Consider the following 19,699-nt stretch of genomic DNA (forward strand, 5'->3'; position numbering starts at 1 on the left):
TACTGTTTGTTGTTTGTTTTTATTGCATGAAATTGGTGAAAAGCAGCAAAGACGATACAGTCGGTACAGTTGGGAGCCTTCCTCGACATCTAGGAAGGTTTGTGTTCGCTTCAGGACATTCACACTTTACACAATTGGCCCTTTAACTTTCCATGCCCCCCCACCCCCAACTTTGTCCCATCCTACTGTTTATTAATATAACCATGTCTATTTCCTTATATACCACAATTGCTTAGGTACTGCATTTAAACATAGTTTTGCACTGCAAATGGCTGCCAAGATTTATTTAAATGGGAAATACAGACTGTCCGTATTTGCTGGCTGTAATTTGGATATTGATATGGAAATAATGTTCAAAGAAATGGGGTTCAAAGTTTAAATGCAGTACAAGCCCAAAGGGTCGTGGTTTCATAGTGGGGTAGTAGCACCACCTACAGGTTAGAAGATGCCCTGCAATGACAAAAGCCAACTGAATTGGGGGGTGTCTTCAAACCAGGTTTTCTCAGTTTTTTGGGGGGTAGGTCGGGGGGGGCGTTGAGGTATTTTAATGATCATCCAAACACATTTTCGTGGCAAACGTTGTTGCTGTAGTGATAAATGATTTTGTGTTGTATTTTTGTGTGAGCATGTTTGGGAAAATGATGTCTCAAATCACACACAAAAATGTAACCTCCCTTTTTTTCTCCTCAAGTAGACCAGCCACATATTAAAATCTAACAAAGAGAGGGGGGAAAAAACAAAAAAAACTTCATGACTCGTAAAATGGTCTCTCACACTTGTCAACTTGGTCACAACTGCCAATAATAATAATTAGAAATATTTGTACTTGTACCTGATTAAACCTCCCCAACATCACAGAATCTAAACGTATAGCCTCCTCAAAAGGTTCATATATTTATCCATATATCCATATACTATATTCATATGATTCATAAAAAAATAAATACATTTAACAAATCCACAAGTTTGTCTCCACAGTTGTATCGCTAACACATTTTTTATGCATATACCTCAATAAAATCGTGTAACTTCAGCTTAAACTCCACCTTATAAGGCAGGGTTTCCCGAATGGTGTCGGGCCGTGGCAAAATAGTTGCCGTTTTATTGATCGTCCATTTTATTTGCTGTGTTTAGTATTTTTAGTTTATGTACAGCATGTTGCATTTTCAGTACATTTGTGGGGAAACCCTGACATATATGGACACGTGCGATTACCATAAAGGTTAACAAACACAGACAGTAAAAAGAGGGATGCTGATGATGATGATTGGTCATGTTGGCATGGCAACGAGACACCCGTGAAAGAAAAGAAAAAAGCTGTGGGCGTATTTTTTGTTTTTTTGTTTTGTAAAAAGATCATCCTATGAAACAATTTCTTATTTTTTTCTTTTTAGTGTTTTTTCCCTAGAAATTGTCCTATGACCTGTTCCGACATAACAAAAATCATCAAAAAAAAATCATGCATAAGTTACACCTCAATGCTGTCATTAAAAAGAAAAAATCCTCTTTTTTTTTTTGTACATTTGAAGCAGTTTCCATAATTTTTTCCTTCTTATAGAAACTTTTTTCCCTCCAACAGCTGAAGTCTGTGGCGTATTGCTCCAAAAGGGAAGATTCCTCTCCCGTACATCAGGAGGCGCTAGAGGCAAAAAGAACAAAAGGATGCTGGCTCACAGAGAGAAAACTGCTCGTTCTCCTTTTTTTTTTTTTTTTCCTCCTTGAAAGAGTCATGGTGGGGCGGGGAACCAAAACGACTTCCCTATCTGCAGAGTTCCTCTGGTGCAGAGTCCCTCACATTTTTCCTCTTCTTGCCGTTGCCCTGGTGGTGCGGCCGGTTACTTGGGTGACTTTTGCTGTTTCCAGAGGAGCGGGGGGAGTTCTGCTGACCGCCTTTGTGCTGTGAGCGGGCCTGAAAGGTAGATGGCGGGGGGAGAAGATGTATGAAAATTGCCTGGAGACACTGAATCAATCACACTTAAAACAAAAAAGGACAACAAATTAAGTTGTAGGCGCTGGTGTAGCTTGATATGAAAACATCCGCACAGGAATTTGAGCATAATGAGCGCGACTCACTAGCCCGCACATACTAATAGTTTCTGGCAAACGTATTTTTTGCAAACAAAGAACCATTGTGAGCTTTTAGTGAATCTAGTGCACTGGAGAAGCACCATGCCTACTTTGCTTTATTACAGAAAATAGTGATTAAAAATTGTTGAAAAACTCTGAGTGTTCTTTCAGGTCTACGTTGCTGTATAAAAGATGTATTGTTAGTGGAGCACACCTTTCCTCCCTTGTTGCCCGCGGGTGGAGTGCTGGTCGTGCGGTTCTGCGTCCGGTGATTGGTCACCGACTTTTCTCTGTGAGCACTGGCAGCTCGGCCAGACTGCTGCTTGGCCGTCTTGCACGGTGTGCCGTCGGAGTCCTGGGAAAACACAGAATGACAATGAGAACTCTGGTGTACAAAGTGGACTCTATCTTCAGTTCAGACAATTGACTATTTCATTGGAGATCTCAAGAGAATTTCCCCAAAAACTTGAAAAAAAATAAAAATAAAATAAAGAAAGGTACAGATGTGGTGAATGTTTCTCCCTTGTCACCACAATAATACAGTTTTTCATTTATTTATTGTTTACCTGAATTTTAGTAACCAAAAAATAAAACTCAAAATGAAACAAATTGGTAAATTAAAATACAAAAACCTTATTTTACCTGATATTGGCACCTTTTTTCAGCCTAAAATAACAACAAAAAATATTTTTTATATGATTCTTATTTAATGAATGTCGCCCTGTTGTTGCGCTAAAAAATATGAACATGTAAATGTCACTAACTCACCATTGTATTTTACATCACCCTTATTTTTGTAACCATTTTTTTTCCACTTAAAACAGTGAAAAGTAAAATAAAATATATATATTTAAAAAATAATAATAATTACTACCCTATTTTTGTTGATGCCGCCATGTTCGTTTAAACCTTGGACCAACCATACAGTGTTTTTGTTTGTTTGTGTGAAGACAACATAATAATAATAATGATTTAGATTTTTTTTTAGGGCACACAAAAAAAAAACTAAGGAAAAACAACCCTATTTTTGCAGTTTGTTTGTTTCAACTTCAGGACTTAATTTGATTTATCTTTTGTTTTTTTGTTTTGTTTTTTGGTAAAAGGTCTCCATGTTTTAGTTCCAAGTTTAGGACTTTTTTGTATTTTTTTTCCAACACTGAAAATTACAAACGTGTACACATAAAATTCATTTCATTTACATTAGTTATGAGGAGCAAAATTCATTAGCGATGTTCGCACATGAGTTTTGAGTATGTCCCACTGTACTTTCATGATAAAGGCCCAGAATATGAGTGTCGAGATGAAAAACTGACCCCGTCGCTGGAGCTGGAGGACGTCGTGGAGGGCGAAAGTGGGGAAGAGGACGGCGACGAGCGCAGGGAAGGAGATGGCGACGACGAGTTAGACGACGAGGTTTTGGTCCTCGTCGGCAAGATCACTACCACGTCGTCATCCTCATCATCCTCATCTGGAACGTTGTTGTTGCATTGGTCTAGCTGTTGGGACTCGAACAATGTCACGTCATTTCCTGAAATAAGCACCAAAGGGATAAATGAGCCAAGGTTTTAGTGTTTAGGGCAAAGTCAATTTCTGTTTTAAATTGTCCTGCTGCTTATTCTAATGTAATAAAAGCAAATGTGACCTGCATCAAAATGTTACGAGAAAAAAAAGAGCACAGTTTTTTAAGGTTAAAAATGCAAATAAAACAAAAAATTGGAATGTTACAAGATATCATACATTTTATAAACACTTTTTAAAGCAGCCAAAAATGTAAAGAGAAAAAAAGTTTTAAGCACTTTAATTTTATGTTACAATACAATTTAAAAATCAACTTTAAAATGAGACAACACTAATACTAAAACTAAACCAGAGTTTTTCGACCCTTCCTTGTCTGTCGCTAAAGTCTCTATCTTGGGGCCATGTCGTTTTCCTGGTTAAATATTGCAATGCAGAAAGACAAATAGATAAACTAGAGCCGTCTGCTGACACTGTTCAGCTGAAATCAGTTGTGTTACCGACACCGCCCGAGTGTGAAATTCCCTGCTACAAGAAGAAAAAATAATAATATCCCCTTTGGCATTCACGCAGCCTCTCCCTTAAAATTCGGATCAGGCCAAAGCTATAAATGCCACCAAAATTTATTAGGGCCCAAGAAGCCACCGCTGCATCTGTTGTGAGTTGACAGTCCACTCTCATCTTCCTTCAAGATTTCTCTATCTGGCCCTCAGTGGAAAAAAATTGGACATCCCTGGTTGAGTCAGAGTGTGAACATTTGTTTTGGGTGACGTACGGTTGAGCGGCAGGTCCTTCTGGGATGGGCTGCCCCAGTTCTTTCGGATCCACTCCCTGTACTCGTCCACCTCCTGAGTCACGCGGATGATTCGGCCAAGTATGCTGCGAGTAAGGAACAACTGTGTTTACACATCACAACGCCAAAGATGAGCATGCAAAAATGGAATGGAAAGTATTTAAAGTCCCATTGCAAGAAGTGCAGGCAGTAACATTTAGGGGTAAAAAAATCAATCATTAAACAGATTTAGTAGTGACACATTTGTGCTTCGGTGCTGCTGCTTTGGTTAGCAACAGAGATCAAATGGGCTCAGTATTGAACTTTTTAGGAGGATGTGTCTGTAATGTCTGTGTGTGAACAATAACCTATGAAAGACACAATACAGTCAAGACCCTTTTTTGTGTTGGTGTGAAAAGTAAAGCACTTATTTGAGGGAGGCGATCATTTGTCTGTCAAGTGGACCACACGCCTAGCAACTAGTAGTATGGCGTCTATTAAAAGGGACAAGTATCAAAGCATCAAAGCCTTCTGTATGCTCTAACAAAAAAAACAAACGTATAAATACAATTTTGGGACCATGGCAATATTTAAAATAAAACGTTTTCATACGTTTTTGTGAGCAAATGAGTTCATAAGTATATTTTATCTCATTCCCATCACTAGTGCCATCAAAACTGAATATGAAAAAAAACAGGACTATTTGCCAGAGACAATGAGATGCCCTTACCTTTCTGTGTCGTTGTTGGGGTAGTATTTGGCGATGGGTGACACGGCGTGGCTGAGCACCACATAGGCGTAGTCAAACGCTTGCTTCACCTGCATAGCACCGTATGAGCTGCGACCAACGTCGTTGTCTGTGGGATAATATGGTTTTATTATTTGAGAAGACGGGCAGCTGCAGCCAAGTGAAAACTGTGGAGTTAAATACTATAGCATCCATGGGGTAAGTAATGTTAGCATTCATTTTTATTGGTCATTCTTAAAAAAATTATCTTTAAATGCTGTAATGAATATGGAACTTGATTCTAGAGGAGGCTGAGGGGAATGAGAAAAATTACCACTGCAGCAAAGTGGAGACTGTGGTGTAAAAGTATGCAGCATGTTAATAATAAATACATTCCCACCTGGTTGTAGCGGGTCCTCGATGTAGAGCATGGAGGGCCTGTAGCCATCCATCATGTTCTTCTGAACCTCATCTTTGGCCACGTAGCAGCCGCCGTCTTTTATCCGGATGCCTGTTTTCAGGTAGTTAAAATGGCGTCCGTAGAGCTCAAAGAACTCGATGAGCAGCACACCGAAGTTAATGTTGGGGCTGCAAACGTCCTCTCTGTAATGGAGCTAGTGGAAGGAGAACAAGAAGAAACGAAAATGTTGAATAACTAATATACATGTAAATATCTCATGCAAAATGTGTTAGTTCAAGCCAGTAATGTCTGGACTATAAGGCGCACATGATTATAAGGCGCACATGATTATAAGACGCACATGACTATAAGCCGCGCTAGCTAAATTTAGGAAATACTCAAGTTTGTTACACTTATAAGCCACACCCGACTGTAAACCGCAGGTGTTTTAATGTTACTGCACCGGGTTCACGCTACTTTCTTTTCCATAATAAGGGCGCAAATTGCCTTCGCTCTCGTTCTGCCTTTCCTACTGTATTTGGGCTCACTTGTTTGTTTTGCTCTACTTGATGCTCTCCCCTTGTGATCTGATGGATAAGCCGCACCTTTGTATTAGCCGCAGGGTGAAAAAGTGAAAAAAGTAGCGGCTTATAGTCCGGAAATTACTGTAATTTGAATAGTCTGCCTCAATTTAAGACAGGAAAACCCCTGTTACGTTTAATTGACATTCGGATAATGAGTGGGTCCTTAAAAAATATATATCTTCCCTGTCAGAACCCCTGTACTAGCGTGATGCAGCGTTAACACACCTGCAAGAAGCTGACAGCCATGAGGAAGAGGCTGTAGGAGCCGATTCCGCCGGTGAAAACCTCATTGAGATCCCTCTGCAGGAGGAACTGCTTGAGCACCAGGACCAGGTAAGGCAGCACGGGGTATTTCTGCACACAATAAATATGGTGTTGACACATCTAAGTGCCATCAAAGTGTGGGTCACTTAAAACAACAGTACCTCTTTGAATTCCTTGATGAGGCATGCCGCTTTGACGCCGCTCTTCACGTTGAAGCTGATGTCCACCTTGACCTCCGTGAAAGAGTCGGTCAGTTTGATGATGGGCACCTGGGAAGACAGGACACCAAGGACAATGACAACCAAATAGCTATAATAATAATAACTGTAAAATAATAATATCATTCATACATAATGGTTATGTCGCAATGTTGGTTTCCACTTCAGGACGACCGTATATTGCAGTGATTCTCAAAGTACAGGGTGTCAAATAATGTTATTGTCATTAGATTATTTTTACTGAAAGAGGAAATTTGTTTAAAACAGTCTTTCTTTTTTTAAATGTTCTTATAGTGGGGAAGATCTGGGATTTTATTTTAAAGTGAAAGTTAACCTTAAACATTTCTTGACAATAATATGTTATATGTGACCTCACTAGTCTAAACATGACATTCTGATTAATATTACATTTGTGGAATATGAGTTATGAAGCAAAATTCAGCCGTTTTTATCCATCTCAGGGGGCGGCCATTTTGCCACTTGCTGTCGACTGAAGATGACATCAATGTTGCTCAGGGATCAGGCAACGACCAATCACAGCTCACCTGTTTTCTGAATCTGCGCTGTGATTGGTTGTTACCTGAGACCTGAGCAACATTGATGTCATCATCAGTCGACAGCAAGCGGCAAAATGTCTCCCCCCCCCCCCCCCCCGATAAAAACGGCTGGATTTTGCTGCTTAACTTCATATTCTACTAACGCAATATTAAACTGAATAACATATTTAGACTAGTGGGGCTGCGTAGAACATCCCCCCACAAAAATATTAGGGTTGAATTCCCCTTTAAAGCCATATCACCTAGTTGTGGTATATTCAGAAAGTATTTTAAACTTTCACTATGCAAAGATGAACAAAAATTTAAAAAACATTTTCGCCTATGTCAACTTCACTCCTCCTTTTCCAAGGAAGGAAAACTGAGCGCTTGTAAAATACAGAGATGGAATGTTCTGCAAGTGGAGCCAGCAAAGCAACGCCATCACCGCACGATTAGACTGGGAGATCGTTCCTTGGGGTTTCCTTGTCTGACAACTTCTCAGTTCTCGATTTACAAAAGAGAAGAGAATGTGTATCACGAGTGTGTTCACGCTCACCGTGGCTTTGTCCAGAACTTTGATAGAGTTCTTGTCGGCCACGTTCCTCTTGCGAAGAGCCTCTTCCAGTGTCCACAGGGGGAGAGTTTCCCACTTCCCGAATACCACCAAGTCGATGTCACTGTGGAGACCACACAATGAAAACAACACACTCAGAACTTTAGAGACAAATGTAGTGGAAATTCACTTTGAAAATAACACAACAATTATAAATTACACACACACTGTATATATAATTTTGTGATTCGAGAGCAAAATGTGATAAAGGCATCAATGAAAAGCAGTAGATACCTCCCTATCTTGGCTGCTCAGTACAAAAGGGCGACAATTATAATAGAAAAAAATAATAATTTGAAGTTTTCCCGTTAATTTCCTGACCACACTGCAGATGGGTTGAGGTGTGTATTAGGGAGGCCTTGTACGCATTAACGATACAATAAAATTCATGTCAAGTGAAAATGGCGTTTATTATTTTTTATTAACAAGGCAGTTAAAGAAAGCAATGCAGCAAAACCTCACCTGGAACGCTAATTGCCGTTAAAAGCGCCATCTCCACATACCTAAGATAATAATCAGGATTTCCCCCACAAAACTTGTCAAACCTGGCGCCGAAACGTATTTGTCGCCGGGGGGTGCGCACGAAAATCGACAAGCAGTGAACCATAATTGGAGGTCGTCTTCTGTTACGACATCCAGCAATTACTGTGAGACGTTTGGCAATGGGCGCTGGTAGGTGAGGTAAAAAACATTTGAGCGAGCCACCAGGCTAATAAAACGCTGGCGGAAACCCTGCATAGTAACTCAGCCCTTTAATTCACTGACGGGACTGTCTACATGGCTCTGTGGGTGCTGCTGTTTTGGTTGGCAACAGAGTTCAAATGGACTCAGCAATTAATCCTTTAATGCAAATGTGTGTGTAAACTAAGATAAATTGTGACATAAAAGAGGTAGACTCGGTTAACTTTTTAACTAACTTGTAGGAAAGCTACGAATTGAAAAACGAGTATACTTGATTAGTTTTACATTTTTTGTACATTCTAGACATTAGAGGTGAATCCTTTATTTGACAAAATAAGCATTTTAATGCTTTAGTTTAAGTGCTGTCGAGTGACAATCCAATTCAAAAGGTTATTATAGAAATACAGCAATAATTGGCAGATTATTACAAGACCAAACTACAAGACAATAGATACTAAGACTGTTTGGGTTTCTCAGTGGGTGCTGCGTTGGTTCGCAACACATTTCAAAGGGGTTGAGCTTTTATGTACAAGAGTGGGAATGGACTGATAATCAGGAATTACATTAATGAACTTAAACTAAATCTCAGAAAAAGGAAAACAAAGAAAGTTGTGCACTTAATAATGGTTAAATTATAATGACAGTATTCGTGACTCACCTTGTTGGCAAATAAAGGCCGGTGCTGAAGCTTCCAAATACCTGCACCTACAGAGAAAAGACATAAATGCACCCTATTCATCACAATAGAAGCAAACAGCGCAACATTGGTCACGTACATTGGTCAATTACGTGAACAGCTGGAAATAAAAGACCAGTTTATTTTTCCCAAAATCACTTTTACACAGAAGACGTTCTCCAAGCATCCCGCAGGTGTGGTGCGAGAAACTTTTTTTTTTTTTTTTTTTTACAATATATCCCAGCCCCACCCCCCATTTCCTGTTACGAGGAGCGTGTTGTATAAATCAGAAACGACAATAAAGACAAAAATAGTATTTTAAGCCACTGATCTCGTCCAACCTTCCACCTTTTAAACCTCCTGTTGAGCAACACGCTGCTGGCTGAACATAAATAGATTTAAGCCCTCCTTTAAACCCCTTGAATAAAAATGTAGTGTTTGTGTGAGCACGTACGTTCCTAAGCCGATTGCAGCTCTGTATTTATGAATGAATGAACTCCAGCCGACCGGTCACCCTGCCTACCCGAGCGTGTGTGCGGCAGCGACTTGCTGGCTTGTGTTGTGTAGGGGGTGTGCCAACTCTATCGGAGTGTCGAAGCGGGAGTGTGGTTTCAGAATTTTGCACACATATATAAATATATATATTTTTTTATTTATTCATATACATATATATTCAGCTCCCCCCCTCCCCCCCCCACACACACACACACTTGTTAAAGCTCGAGTTTTACTTCTTAAATGTTTGCACTTTATTTCGTTACTGCACAAAAGGGCATTTTTGACAAATTTTAGAATTTGTTTGTCTTAACTTTATTCAAAGGGGTAGCAGGAGTACAAGCAGTAAGTTACGAGAATATGGTGCGTTATAGTCAAGTGGAGATTGTGGAGTAGCCATACCTCTGCGCTTGGCCAAAGGTTGTGAATGACGCCTTTAATTCTGTCCACCACCTCCAATCTCATCTTCTCCTCTTCCGGCCGTGGCGAGATGTACGCGTAGAAGTCTCTGATCTCTTCATGTAACCTGGCGATACAAAAAAAAAATAAAAATACTATTAAAAACATTCTATTAATAGTCAAATATGACGGTAACCATAAATAGTCCATTAATAGTAAAATTATAATCCCTAGCCCATCATGACAAATGATCACGCAAGGAAGCTTTATTTTATAATACTGTAATTTAATTGATTTTTAAATGCTGTAGAATATAAAAACAACAATAATGAAGAATGTTCAAAAACTATGGGGAAAAAAAGAAGTAAAGAAAAAGCAAAACAAAAGTTTAACGTGCACATTGAGCTAAAGTGTCAGGGATAAAATTGCTCAACGGGTCATGTTCCGCACCAGCAGAGAAAGCCACAAATGCTCATAAGGACTGACCTTTACTCATATTGTGGGAAGTTAATAATTAGTAAAAACAAAAGAGGAATGTGCACATATGACAAAGGAGGACACACGGCGAAGGCCTGGGGATTATTTAGCAACCAAGCAACAATCAAAATGAGAAATCCCAGCTGCGGTCCACCAGCGGTGTCATGTCGCTGCAGGGCCGAGGGCATGCGTCCTTGAGAACGGGTCACTCTGCCCGCATACGGCGACCTCTTTCGCGGAAACGGAGGCACGGCTGGAAAAACAGGGCACTGGAATACCACTCCAAAAACACATAAGAGCCATAAACAATCCCAGCGAGACTCATATCAGTGGGTTGCGGACTCGCTTGAGAATGGTTTGGAGCAAAACAACAAGTTGGATACGAGTAAGGAAGAACCCATTCAGATTCATCATCTAAGTATGTTTCAACTGGGGATGCAACGATGAATGAATATTTTTAATGTTAGTAAATTGACTAATATGTCAATTATTTTGTCCATTAACTCTTTGACTGCCAAAAACGTTAAATAACGTTTAGTAAAATCCTATGGAGGAGTGCCAAAGACGTTAAAAGACATTTGTTTCAAAACAGGTGAAACTAACCATTTTTTATTGTGGATTACTGAAAAACGGAATAAGGTAGAAACAAACTTTTTTTTTCTGATGAAAGTCCAATCTTTTTTTGGTAGTATGTGTGTTTCCATAGTCCAAACACATAATTTTCTATGGACCTTGAAAGATCAGTCAAAATGCTTAAAATCGGCTGGCACCCACGGCATCCCTTTTCTGAAAACGTCTGGCAGTCAAAGAGTTAATGCATGAACTCAAAATTATGGAAATTAAAACTTGTATTTTTGTACTATTAAAAACAGCATTATTTCAAATTGATGGGGCAGAAATGCATTAATTCAAAATATTAATTATGATTCCGTTAGTGTTTCCCACACCATGTTAATACTTGGGCGGGCCACCCAAGTAAATTGGCCACCACCCAAGAAGTTTTCAAGAAAATTTCTTAAAAACATATTTAAAAAGAAGAAGAAAAAAAAGCATTGCGACAGGATATACCGCATGTAACGTTAGTTCGCCGTCCCTCACTTGTGGATCGTGAGGCTAGAGGAGACGTAGTAACAGGACTGAGACCCGTGTTTGACAACTCATCAGATTTCAAAGCAACACCATTTTCTGACATCCACTTCTTCAGAACTGAGAAGCCTGTTCGACTGCATAGAGGAGGGACAAAAGCTACATATGCCTTGCGTCGCTTCCTCATTCATGTCAAACAAGACCAATACATCCTTGGTACAAGCACATTTGAAGTGGAATGTTTTTTAAGGCGACATATAAATCCCATTAAGAGTGAAATAAAACAACCAAGTAAGCCTTTTGTAAACTACCTATTTCTTAAAATGTGTTTGTAAGTGAGCCCTTCTGAATTGCAAGATCAATAGATGGCTCATTTACATGGTAATGGTCCAACACCATGTATCTCCATCCATGACTTGGAATCTAGGCAAGGTGAGCATCCGTCATTTTCAAGTGCTGCACTACAACGAAGCACTGTCAAGTCAAAGCTATCGGTGTTATCTTCTGACAAGTGACACATAGGTCAAAGTTCAGAAATGTTGTCGGTGTGGGGAGTTGCTATACAAACTGACAGATGTAAATCAGCTGCTTAATGATGAAGTGCTGCCTACACCAATGAAAATACAATTACTGCTTTCCCTTGGTATTCCTAGGCCCTCGCTTTCCTCTTCAGACTCTGGGATGTTTGAGAACAAGTAGCCACACGCCCTATCCCTAACCCAGGTCGTCATGGATACAAAAACTGTACTGGTCTGTGAAAAGCCAGACATGAGCCAGAAATTTGTTTTGATTTCATATAGACTGGATGTTGAGTGTGCTGTAATTCTTGATGCGTCGCGTATTTTGACTAAAGAATGTCACAGACTTTTGAAGACACTTGGGAACTAATTTTAATTTTTAAGGGGGTGGGGGGAGAAATGCATAATAGGTCTTCTTTTAAAAAGCTGAGCTTGTGTGCTCAAAAGCCACCAGAAACAATACCCTTATTTCTGGCCAGGTGCATGGAAACAAAACACTTTGACCTTTAACCCATCACATCTATTTACACTTAATATGCGCCTCATTACTTATTTGTTGTCTTTTTTTTTATTAATAAAAAAAGTGACCAGACGGGAGACAATTTGCTTAATTTCTGTGTTGTATTTTGTATTGTATCATATACACAATGATACAATGACATCACAGTGTCTAAGGGCTCAGGTCAGGTCATGACCGTCACGGCTGAGACCTTAGACACTGACTGTGATGTCATTTTCAGTCAACACCAAGTGACAACATGGCTGCCCCCTGAGATGGATAAAAACGGGTGGATTTTGATGTTTAATTCATATTCCACAAACACAATATTAATCAGAAATCAGAATAGCGTGTTTAAACTACCGGTACTTGGAATGCAAAGAAAGAACACATTATTGTTAAAGCTGACTTTTTATTTGACTTCCCCTTTGAAGGCAGTAAACAAAAGATTTATTATCTCGTTTCATTTCACATTTCACGATTGGGCAGGCACCCCAGAGACATTAACGATGAAGGAAAAGTCAATTTTCCATTATATGTCTCCTTTAATACAACAATCTAAAACTAAAAACAGCCCATTTTGAAGGGTAAAAATCATTTTAACTACCACACTGAGATAGCGATTATGTTTGTTTGCTTTAAATAGTCCAAAATTGCGAGCTGGGCTCCAATGTAATGACTAATCCTTTTTTTTACTTTTTGTCTTTCCCTTGTGCAAAGTGCAGTATGCAGCCTCCCCTCACAGGACCATTAAGTTTCATTTGACGCTAAATGAAAGTCAACAGCTCCACTCTGCATGTTCACTACACACAGCCAGCTCTCTGTAGCTTTTGGGGCCAAAATAAACAGCGCAAACGTACATGTTGCTCGTTCAATGTATTCATGAAAACAAAACAACACATCAAAATGTTATTTTGATTAATAAAAGGTTTTAGTAAAGTAATAGCATAGCGTCTTAGTCAACAAAGCACAACTGTATCTTAAGTTTCATTCATAAGTTTCATTTCCCGGTACATGGGCCGGGCCACGGAAAGCCTCCTCTCCCACACAACCTCTCGGGATTGAATTACAGGTCCTGTGGCCCCGCGGCACCGTTTATACGATTAATCCCACTTGCTGGGATTATAGTAAGGTTATGTAATCGTTTGCAAAAGCCAGAGTGCTCCTGGAGGAAGTAGAGCGGGTGTTTCCAAAACAATATTATGATCCACTTGATTGCAAATGTTAGCATGTCTCACGGTGCCAATTTTGTACAGAAAAAAAAAATACTTGTGTGAAACATTGCAGAGAATTACTGTGGATTCATATTGGGGTTGTTTTGCCTTGGCTGAGATTTGCACACTGCTGGGTACCATTCAGGTTTCCACGACGGAAGTTTTTGCAAGATTGTTTTTGACTGATAACTAATGCTGTAATCAGATGCGAAAAATCATGGTAAGTACTTTTAGGTGGCAATTTGTCTTACACTGGTTATGGTAAAGGGAAGGAAGCAAGCATAAAACATCTTGAAAATGCCTCATGAACACTGTCTTCTTTTTAAGAACGCACAAGAGAAAATTTTAGTTGGAAGGGTTGGAAAATTTAAATGTGATGTTCTTTCATACCAATTAACAAGTCTGACATACTACCAAAAACAAATCGCTTGCCATAGCGGCCGCCAAATGTTGAGCTGCAATGTGTTTGTTTATGGAGTCAAAATGTTGAGGTAGTACCACTTCCTCTCCCTCACCAGTTCCGTGTGGGAATTCAACACACTTCCACCAACCACATGTTCTGTACCGAAAAATCGAACTAACAAAGATTTTCTGGAGCGTGAAAAGGCGAAAGTTTGAAAATTGGTCATAAAGTAAAATATGAAGTATTTGTGTTTCCGTTGACTGTAAACAATGGAAAAGGTTACAACATTCAAACTTGTGTTAACGATGAACTTGCGCAGGCACACATACTTATCTATAAAAAAAAAAAAAAGCATATGCAAACAAAAATAAAAAGTGTCCAACTGTCCACTCTATTCTCTAATGACAGAGTCTTTTACTTTCTTGTCACCTCATCTTGCTGTACGTCATGACACTATTTTGACCAATGTGGGCCAACCTTTGCGACCAAAGACTCGCAAGTGTCACATGAGACCGCCAACCAAGACTCGGAGGTGAAAGAACCGTACATGGCACGCTGCTCCTTTAAAAACAGGACAAGCATAAACAAGAGACAAGGAGGTGTCTATGTCTCACAGATGGCAGATTCATAAATGTTTAATCCATGAACAGATCCGAGGTGCTAATTGTTGGCCACAGGGGCACATAGCACCAGCTCTCAGACTACTGGTATCAGTCTGGGACCGTTTTCCTCTATCAGCGCCTGATTTCATTTCATTATCCAAGCTCTCAGGCCCAAAATGGAAATCTAGCGTATCCATGTTCTACTGTAAAAGTTAATGGCAGCAATAAAGGGAGATTGCTGAGTCATGTTTCTGTGCTGGTATGGATGGAGGGAGTCGCAATAAGCTGCAACCTCACACTTGATGTGCAAAGAGTTTCATTTGTTGCCATGACAAGTAGCCTCACTGGCCATGTGCTCACAAGACTATTTCACGCGGAGAAAAATCGCTGCAGAGCCATAAAGGAAGATGCAGAACACACAGAAACCAGGAAAGGTGGGTGCATTTTCACACAGGGACACGACATCTGGAAATCAGATATGAGATGATCTCAGTATAAGTGGACAATGTGACGTATTAAAAAAAAAAAATACTCCTTTTTTTTCTTTCAACAAAACGGACGTGAATGTCGGGTGTTCAACTTCACACTGTAGGCTACGGAAAACATAACGCACAGATCCTGTAAAATTGCAGCACCCAACCCTTTTAACACATGAACAAGGTGCTCTTTCTTAGAGACAACGCATGCCACAATTAGATTGATTTAAAAGACAGACATTAGTGGGGAATTCCCTGACACACAGGCCGTGTGTCTTCTCAGGCATAACACAGGAAGTTATCCGACCAATTCCATTTCCCTAGGTCCGAAAATTATTTTATTTACAACAAGTAATGTACAGTAGCTTCTATCAATCTCATGTCTACCTTATCAGCAACTTTCAGACAGCACTGGAATTATGACCCTTATTTTATTTCTGTAAAAAAAAAAAAAAGACGAAGTTTAATGTTTTGTTACATACTGTGTTTAATGTTAGCAGGCTTCACGTTGTCCTTCATCAAGTACTAGAACAAATGCACATCACGGTGCACTCCATTCCATTGCAATTGCTTCAAGACATGACTATTCAATTTCACACGCTCTTTACGACTGATTCATCGATTACAATGCCCCATCTCTAGTGGGCAATAAAACACGAAAACAATCAGCATGTGTCCGGCCGCTTGAGCAAAAAAGTGCGAACGTTGCTCGCTGTATCAGAGCGGGTCACATGTAGGCTTATCCGCTATGGAAGAGCCACACGGGAGTCCTGAGTTATGTCGCGCACGTGCATCTCAGACGAGACCGGGTGGCAGCAAAAGCATGCAGGCGGACAGGGTTACGCCACATAGGAAAGGCACTAAGTATTTAGTAATTGACACATTTGGGTGTGCTGTGCTGACAATTAAACCACGGGCGCTTAAGTGATTAAAAGTTTGCTACAATTAGCCCAGCGTCACCAGAAATCGTTTCATTGGCTTCAATGGATTCAACTGCCAGTTTAGGAGGTGAATCAGGTGTGGGCAAAGTATGGCATTATTTTCTACAGGGAAAAACTAAATAGGAGTTAACGTGTGCTAGTGTGTGCTGGAAGTTCCTTAATTTGGACCTGCTCAACAGTAGCCGACTAGAACACAGTTCATGTGAGAAGCTCTCCTGGGCTATGCCGACTTCCTGAATCCATATAAAGCAGCTAAACTACGGAGCTACACCAAACAGGAAAAAAATAGGGGTGGGAACACTCCCCTGATTGGACATCTACAAAGAGGGCTCAGGTTTCTGCATTGGGTTTGCGGAAGTCAAGTCCGTGCAGAGCATGTCAACGCTGTGAGACGGGTTGGACTTGGAGAGAGTTGGAGGGAGAGCGTGACAGAGAGAAAGAGATAGAACAAGAAAGGGGAGTGTGGAAAACAAATAAGCACATGCCTTTGTCTCCCATGTCCAAATATAGCGTAGACGGTCCCCGAGGAGGAAAAATGCATTCAAGACGTACGCCCACCTTCACTCTCGCCCTGTGCTTGCGAGGAGGACACAAATCATATGCTGCGATGGGCCGCAGATTTATGACCGCTCGCAACCTCAAATCACATAGAGATGAATTTATTCTCTGCAATACAAAATGCAATAAGAAGGCGCACAAGAGAGACTCAGTTAGTCCAAAAACAAGCACAGATCTCAAATAAGCACCGGCTTCTAAGCTCTTGGGCTGGGTTTTACTGTATATCCACATGATTCAAGTGACACAATTGCAGTTTCTGCTCTCAAATGGTGGAATTGAAGTATTGAATGGAACCGGATATCTTCAGATTAGAATCAGTCATAAAAAGCTTTTTATTTAAAAACAAAACAAAAACAACAACAACAAAGATTTTTTATTATACTTATTAGCACTGATCATATTGTATTCAAGAAACGGAAACTTCCCTAAGCCATTTTAAGTTCCATTTCCCTCCCATGATTATTCATCACACTCTTAACAATCACTGGCACTCTTCTGTTGTGCCACCAAAATCAGTGAGGAATACGGACATAGACTCTAAGGTAAGGTAACAGTCAACTGACATTTAAACAACTATTGTCATTTAAATGTATTTGTCAGGAAGTGCTGATGTGCACTGCTTCCACAACACGCACACACACAACTTGAACAGAGAGAAGATTGTTTACGAAAGCAGTCCGTGTTAATGTCAACTTAACAATTTGTTAAGGGATCAGCGAGTGTGATTCCTGCTAAGAAACAGACAACATGATCATGACGACCCCCCCCAACCCCAAACATACTAAACCATAATAAAACAGAAATAAAATTGTAAAAATGTAATTATGGGAATTCTTGTTCGTCAATTTGACCTCCCACGCGGTGCAGCACCTGTGGTTCAACAATATGCCAAGAGTGTGCACACACTCACTTGTAGTATACGGTGACACAGAGGCCATAACGCCGCGTTTGACACCGTGACTGAGTAACATGCCGTCCTACTATATATACACTGTACATGTGACTTACTTTACTGTGCCTTAGGCAGCACAGTAAAACACTTTTTACTACAAGCACTATAATGATCACCAGCTGGGAAATATTCCCTTGGGAAAAAAAAAACCCAAGTTATTGTTGCCCACAAAATGTTCTGCATGCGAACCCAAATAACTCCAATCATATTACATAATTGCAGCTGCAATTGGTTATCACAATTTTTATCGCTTGTTTTGAACATAAGTCAAGGAAAAACTGTGGCAAGCTTTCGCCAGGCCACATAAAATGACAAGGAAGGCCAGATCGGCCTGCGGGTCATGCTTTGCCCACCCCTGCTTTACATGCATACCGACGAGTTAAGGGCCCGTGAGATTTGCCCGAAGTACCTCCACACATGCTGCGTGAAATGTACTGCATGTGTGTTCTAAGCGGGTGGATCATGTGACTAGTGTGTCAACTATGGAGTGGAGTGGGCGGACTCGGTCGCATTGGGTGCACGACTGCACGTTGTGTTCACGTGCTGCAGAGCTGGCCCAAGGCGTGAGCCAACTAAGCACCTGCTTAAGGCCCCACGACCACAAAGCCTGGAGTATTGAGAAAGTACAGAATAACAAAGATGAATGTTAAATTTGGGTAATTTATTTCAAATCTTTTTTTTGCACATTATGGTATAGCTTTGAGGCATAATTAATTATTATTATATATTTTTTTACTATACAATGGTGTAAATTAGTAGATATGAAAATGAAGTAGAATACAACTTGACTTTTAATCCAACATTAAAATACGCCAATGTTCAGTCATTTTTGATTAACCCTTTTAGGCCTACAATAAGAGAGAGCCCCAAAACTTAAATTTGCTAGGGCCCATGCTTATTTGCTTGGGCCCCATGGAAGCATGGGCAGGCTCTAATGTGCAGCAAAGCATTCAAGTAAAGTACTTTGTATCAGTGAGCAATTAAATATAGTGAATAATCAAACTAGTATTGGTCTGAGAAAAAAAAAGTTATATTGCACATCAGTACTGAAAACAAAAGCGGGTTAATTTTGACTGCCCTTTCCCTTCTCATGCAATGGATGACTCCATCTTTGCAATGCACAAGGAAAACAAATAAGTTGTCGGTTTGTGGGGGGGGGGGGAGATAGTTATCCCAGCAGAGCAGACAAGAAGAGAAGGCAAGGGTAAAACTAAATATTTTTGACCAGTCGCAGCAGCACTGCTGTCAGTGTCAGCAAAGAAGGATGCAGTAGAGATAAAGTGGAGCGTGACCCAAGTGACTTTTCATCTGAAGATGAAAAGTAGCCAAAAGCCAAAATGTGTCTAACTCAGCAAATGGGACATTTTTTTGCAAAAATATTTGCAATATACAGATGTGGAAGGCTCCTTGACTGAGTTGGCCTTGGGCCCTCAACTGACTAAATACACCCACAAAACACAAACTTTCTCTTACCCCACGATCCCTTCCGAGTAGTTCCTGCTTTTCCACGGCGTGCCAGCGTACACGTTGCGGCCCTCCGAGCTGGGGCCACCGTTCAAGAGGCTAGCGTTGAATCCGAAAGTGCTCGCCTTGTTGTCCCGTTTCCTCTTGTTGGGGTGCCCGTCGGCCGGGCCCCTGCTGCTCGGCACGGCCGCCCGATGGTTGCGGTTGCCGGTCTCCAGCGGCAAAAAGTCCCGCTGCTCCATGAGCTCGCCGTCGCTGGTGGGACTCGTCATGGTCGACTCGGACGGCCCGGTCCCAGCTGCGAGGAGGACGGCTCCTGACGCCGCGCTGAGGCTCGCTTTCAGGATGCCGAAGCTGTTGTTGACTTGCAGGTAGCCGAGCCCTTGCGTCGTCTCCCAGATCTGCATCCACAGGTTGTTGGCGGGTCCGCGTTGTTCTGGTTGGAACCAGGCGATTCGCGGATCCATCAAACGAGAGTAGGCAAGAATACCCCCACCCCCACCCCTCCCTCCCTCCCCACCCGCCCGTGAACAGCTAGCGTTAGCTCGCCTCGCTTTGCCCC

General features: G+C 40.8%; 1 protein-coding gene across 1 annotated transcript; it reads right to left on the reverse strand.

The window, feature by feature from the left end:
* On the reverse strand, positions 1–19,648 carry tent4b (terminal nucleotidyltransferase 4B). The gene is made up of 12 exons (XM_077564431.1): positions 19,147–19,648; positions 9,951–10,074; positions 9,036–9,082; positions 7,640–7,760; positions 6,491–6,598; positions 6,291–6,419; positions 5,482–5,695; positions 5,085–5,211; positions 4,358–4,461; positions 3,381–3,595; positions 2,282–2,422; positions 1–1,909 (listed from the first exon to the last, which is right to left on the reverse strand). The coding sequence occupies exons 1-12, from the start codon at positions 19,602–19,604 to the stop codon at positions 1,760–1,762; spliced, it is 1,938 nt and encodes a 645-aa protein (XP_077420557.1). The 5' UTR covers positions 19,605–19,648; the 3' UTR covers positions 1–1,759.
* Between the last annotated feature and the right edge of the window lie 51 nt (positions 19,649–19,699).

Source organism: Vanacampus margaritifer, chromosome 4, assembly GCF_051991255.1.
Source record: "Vanacampus margaritifer isolate UIUO_Vmar chromosome 4, RoL_Vmar_1.0, whole genome shotgun sequence".
Lineage (NCBI taxonomy): Eukaryota > Metazoa > Chordata > Actinopteri > Syngnathiformes > Syngnathidae > Vanacampus > Vanacampus margaritifer.

Bases quoted from the DNA above. Each gene is read 5' to 3' on its own strand.
- tent4b (XM_077564431.1), bottom strand. From the start codon at position 19,604: ATGGATCCGCGAATCGCCTGGTTCCAACCAGAACAACGCGGACCCGCC. The intron at 7,761-9,035 runs GTGAGTCACGAA...TGGTCTCCACAG, and splicing joins GGCCTTTATTTGCCAACAAG to TGACATCGACTTGGTGGTAT. The intron at 3,596-4,357 runs GTACGTCACCCA...TGCTTATTTCAG, and splicing joins GAAGGACCTGCCGCTCAACC to GAAATGACGTGACATTGTTC.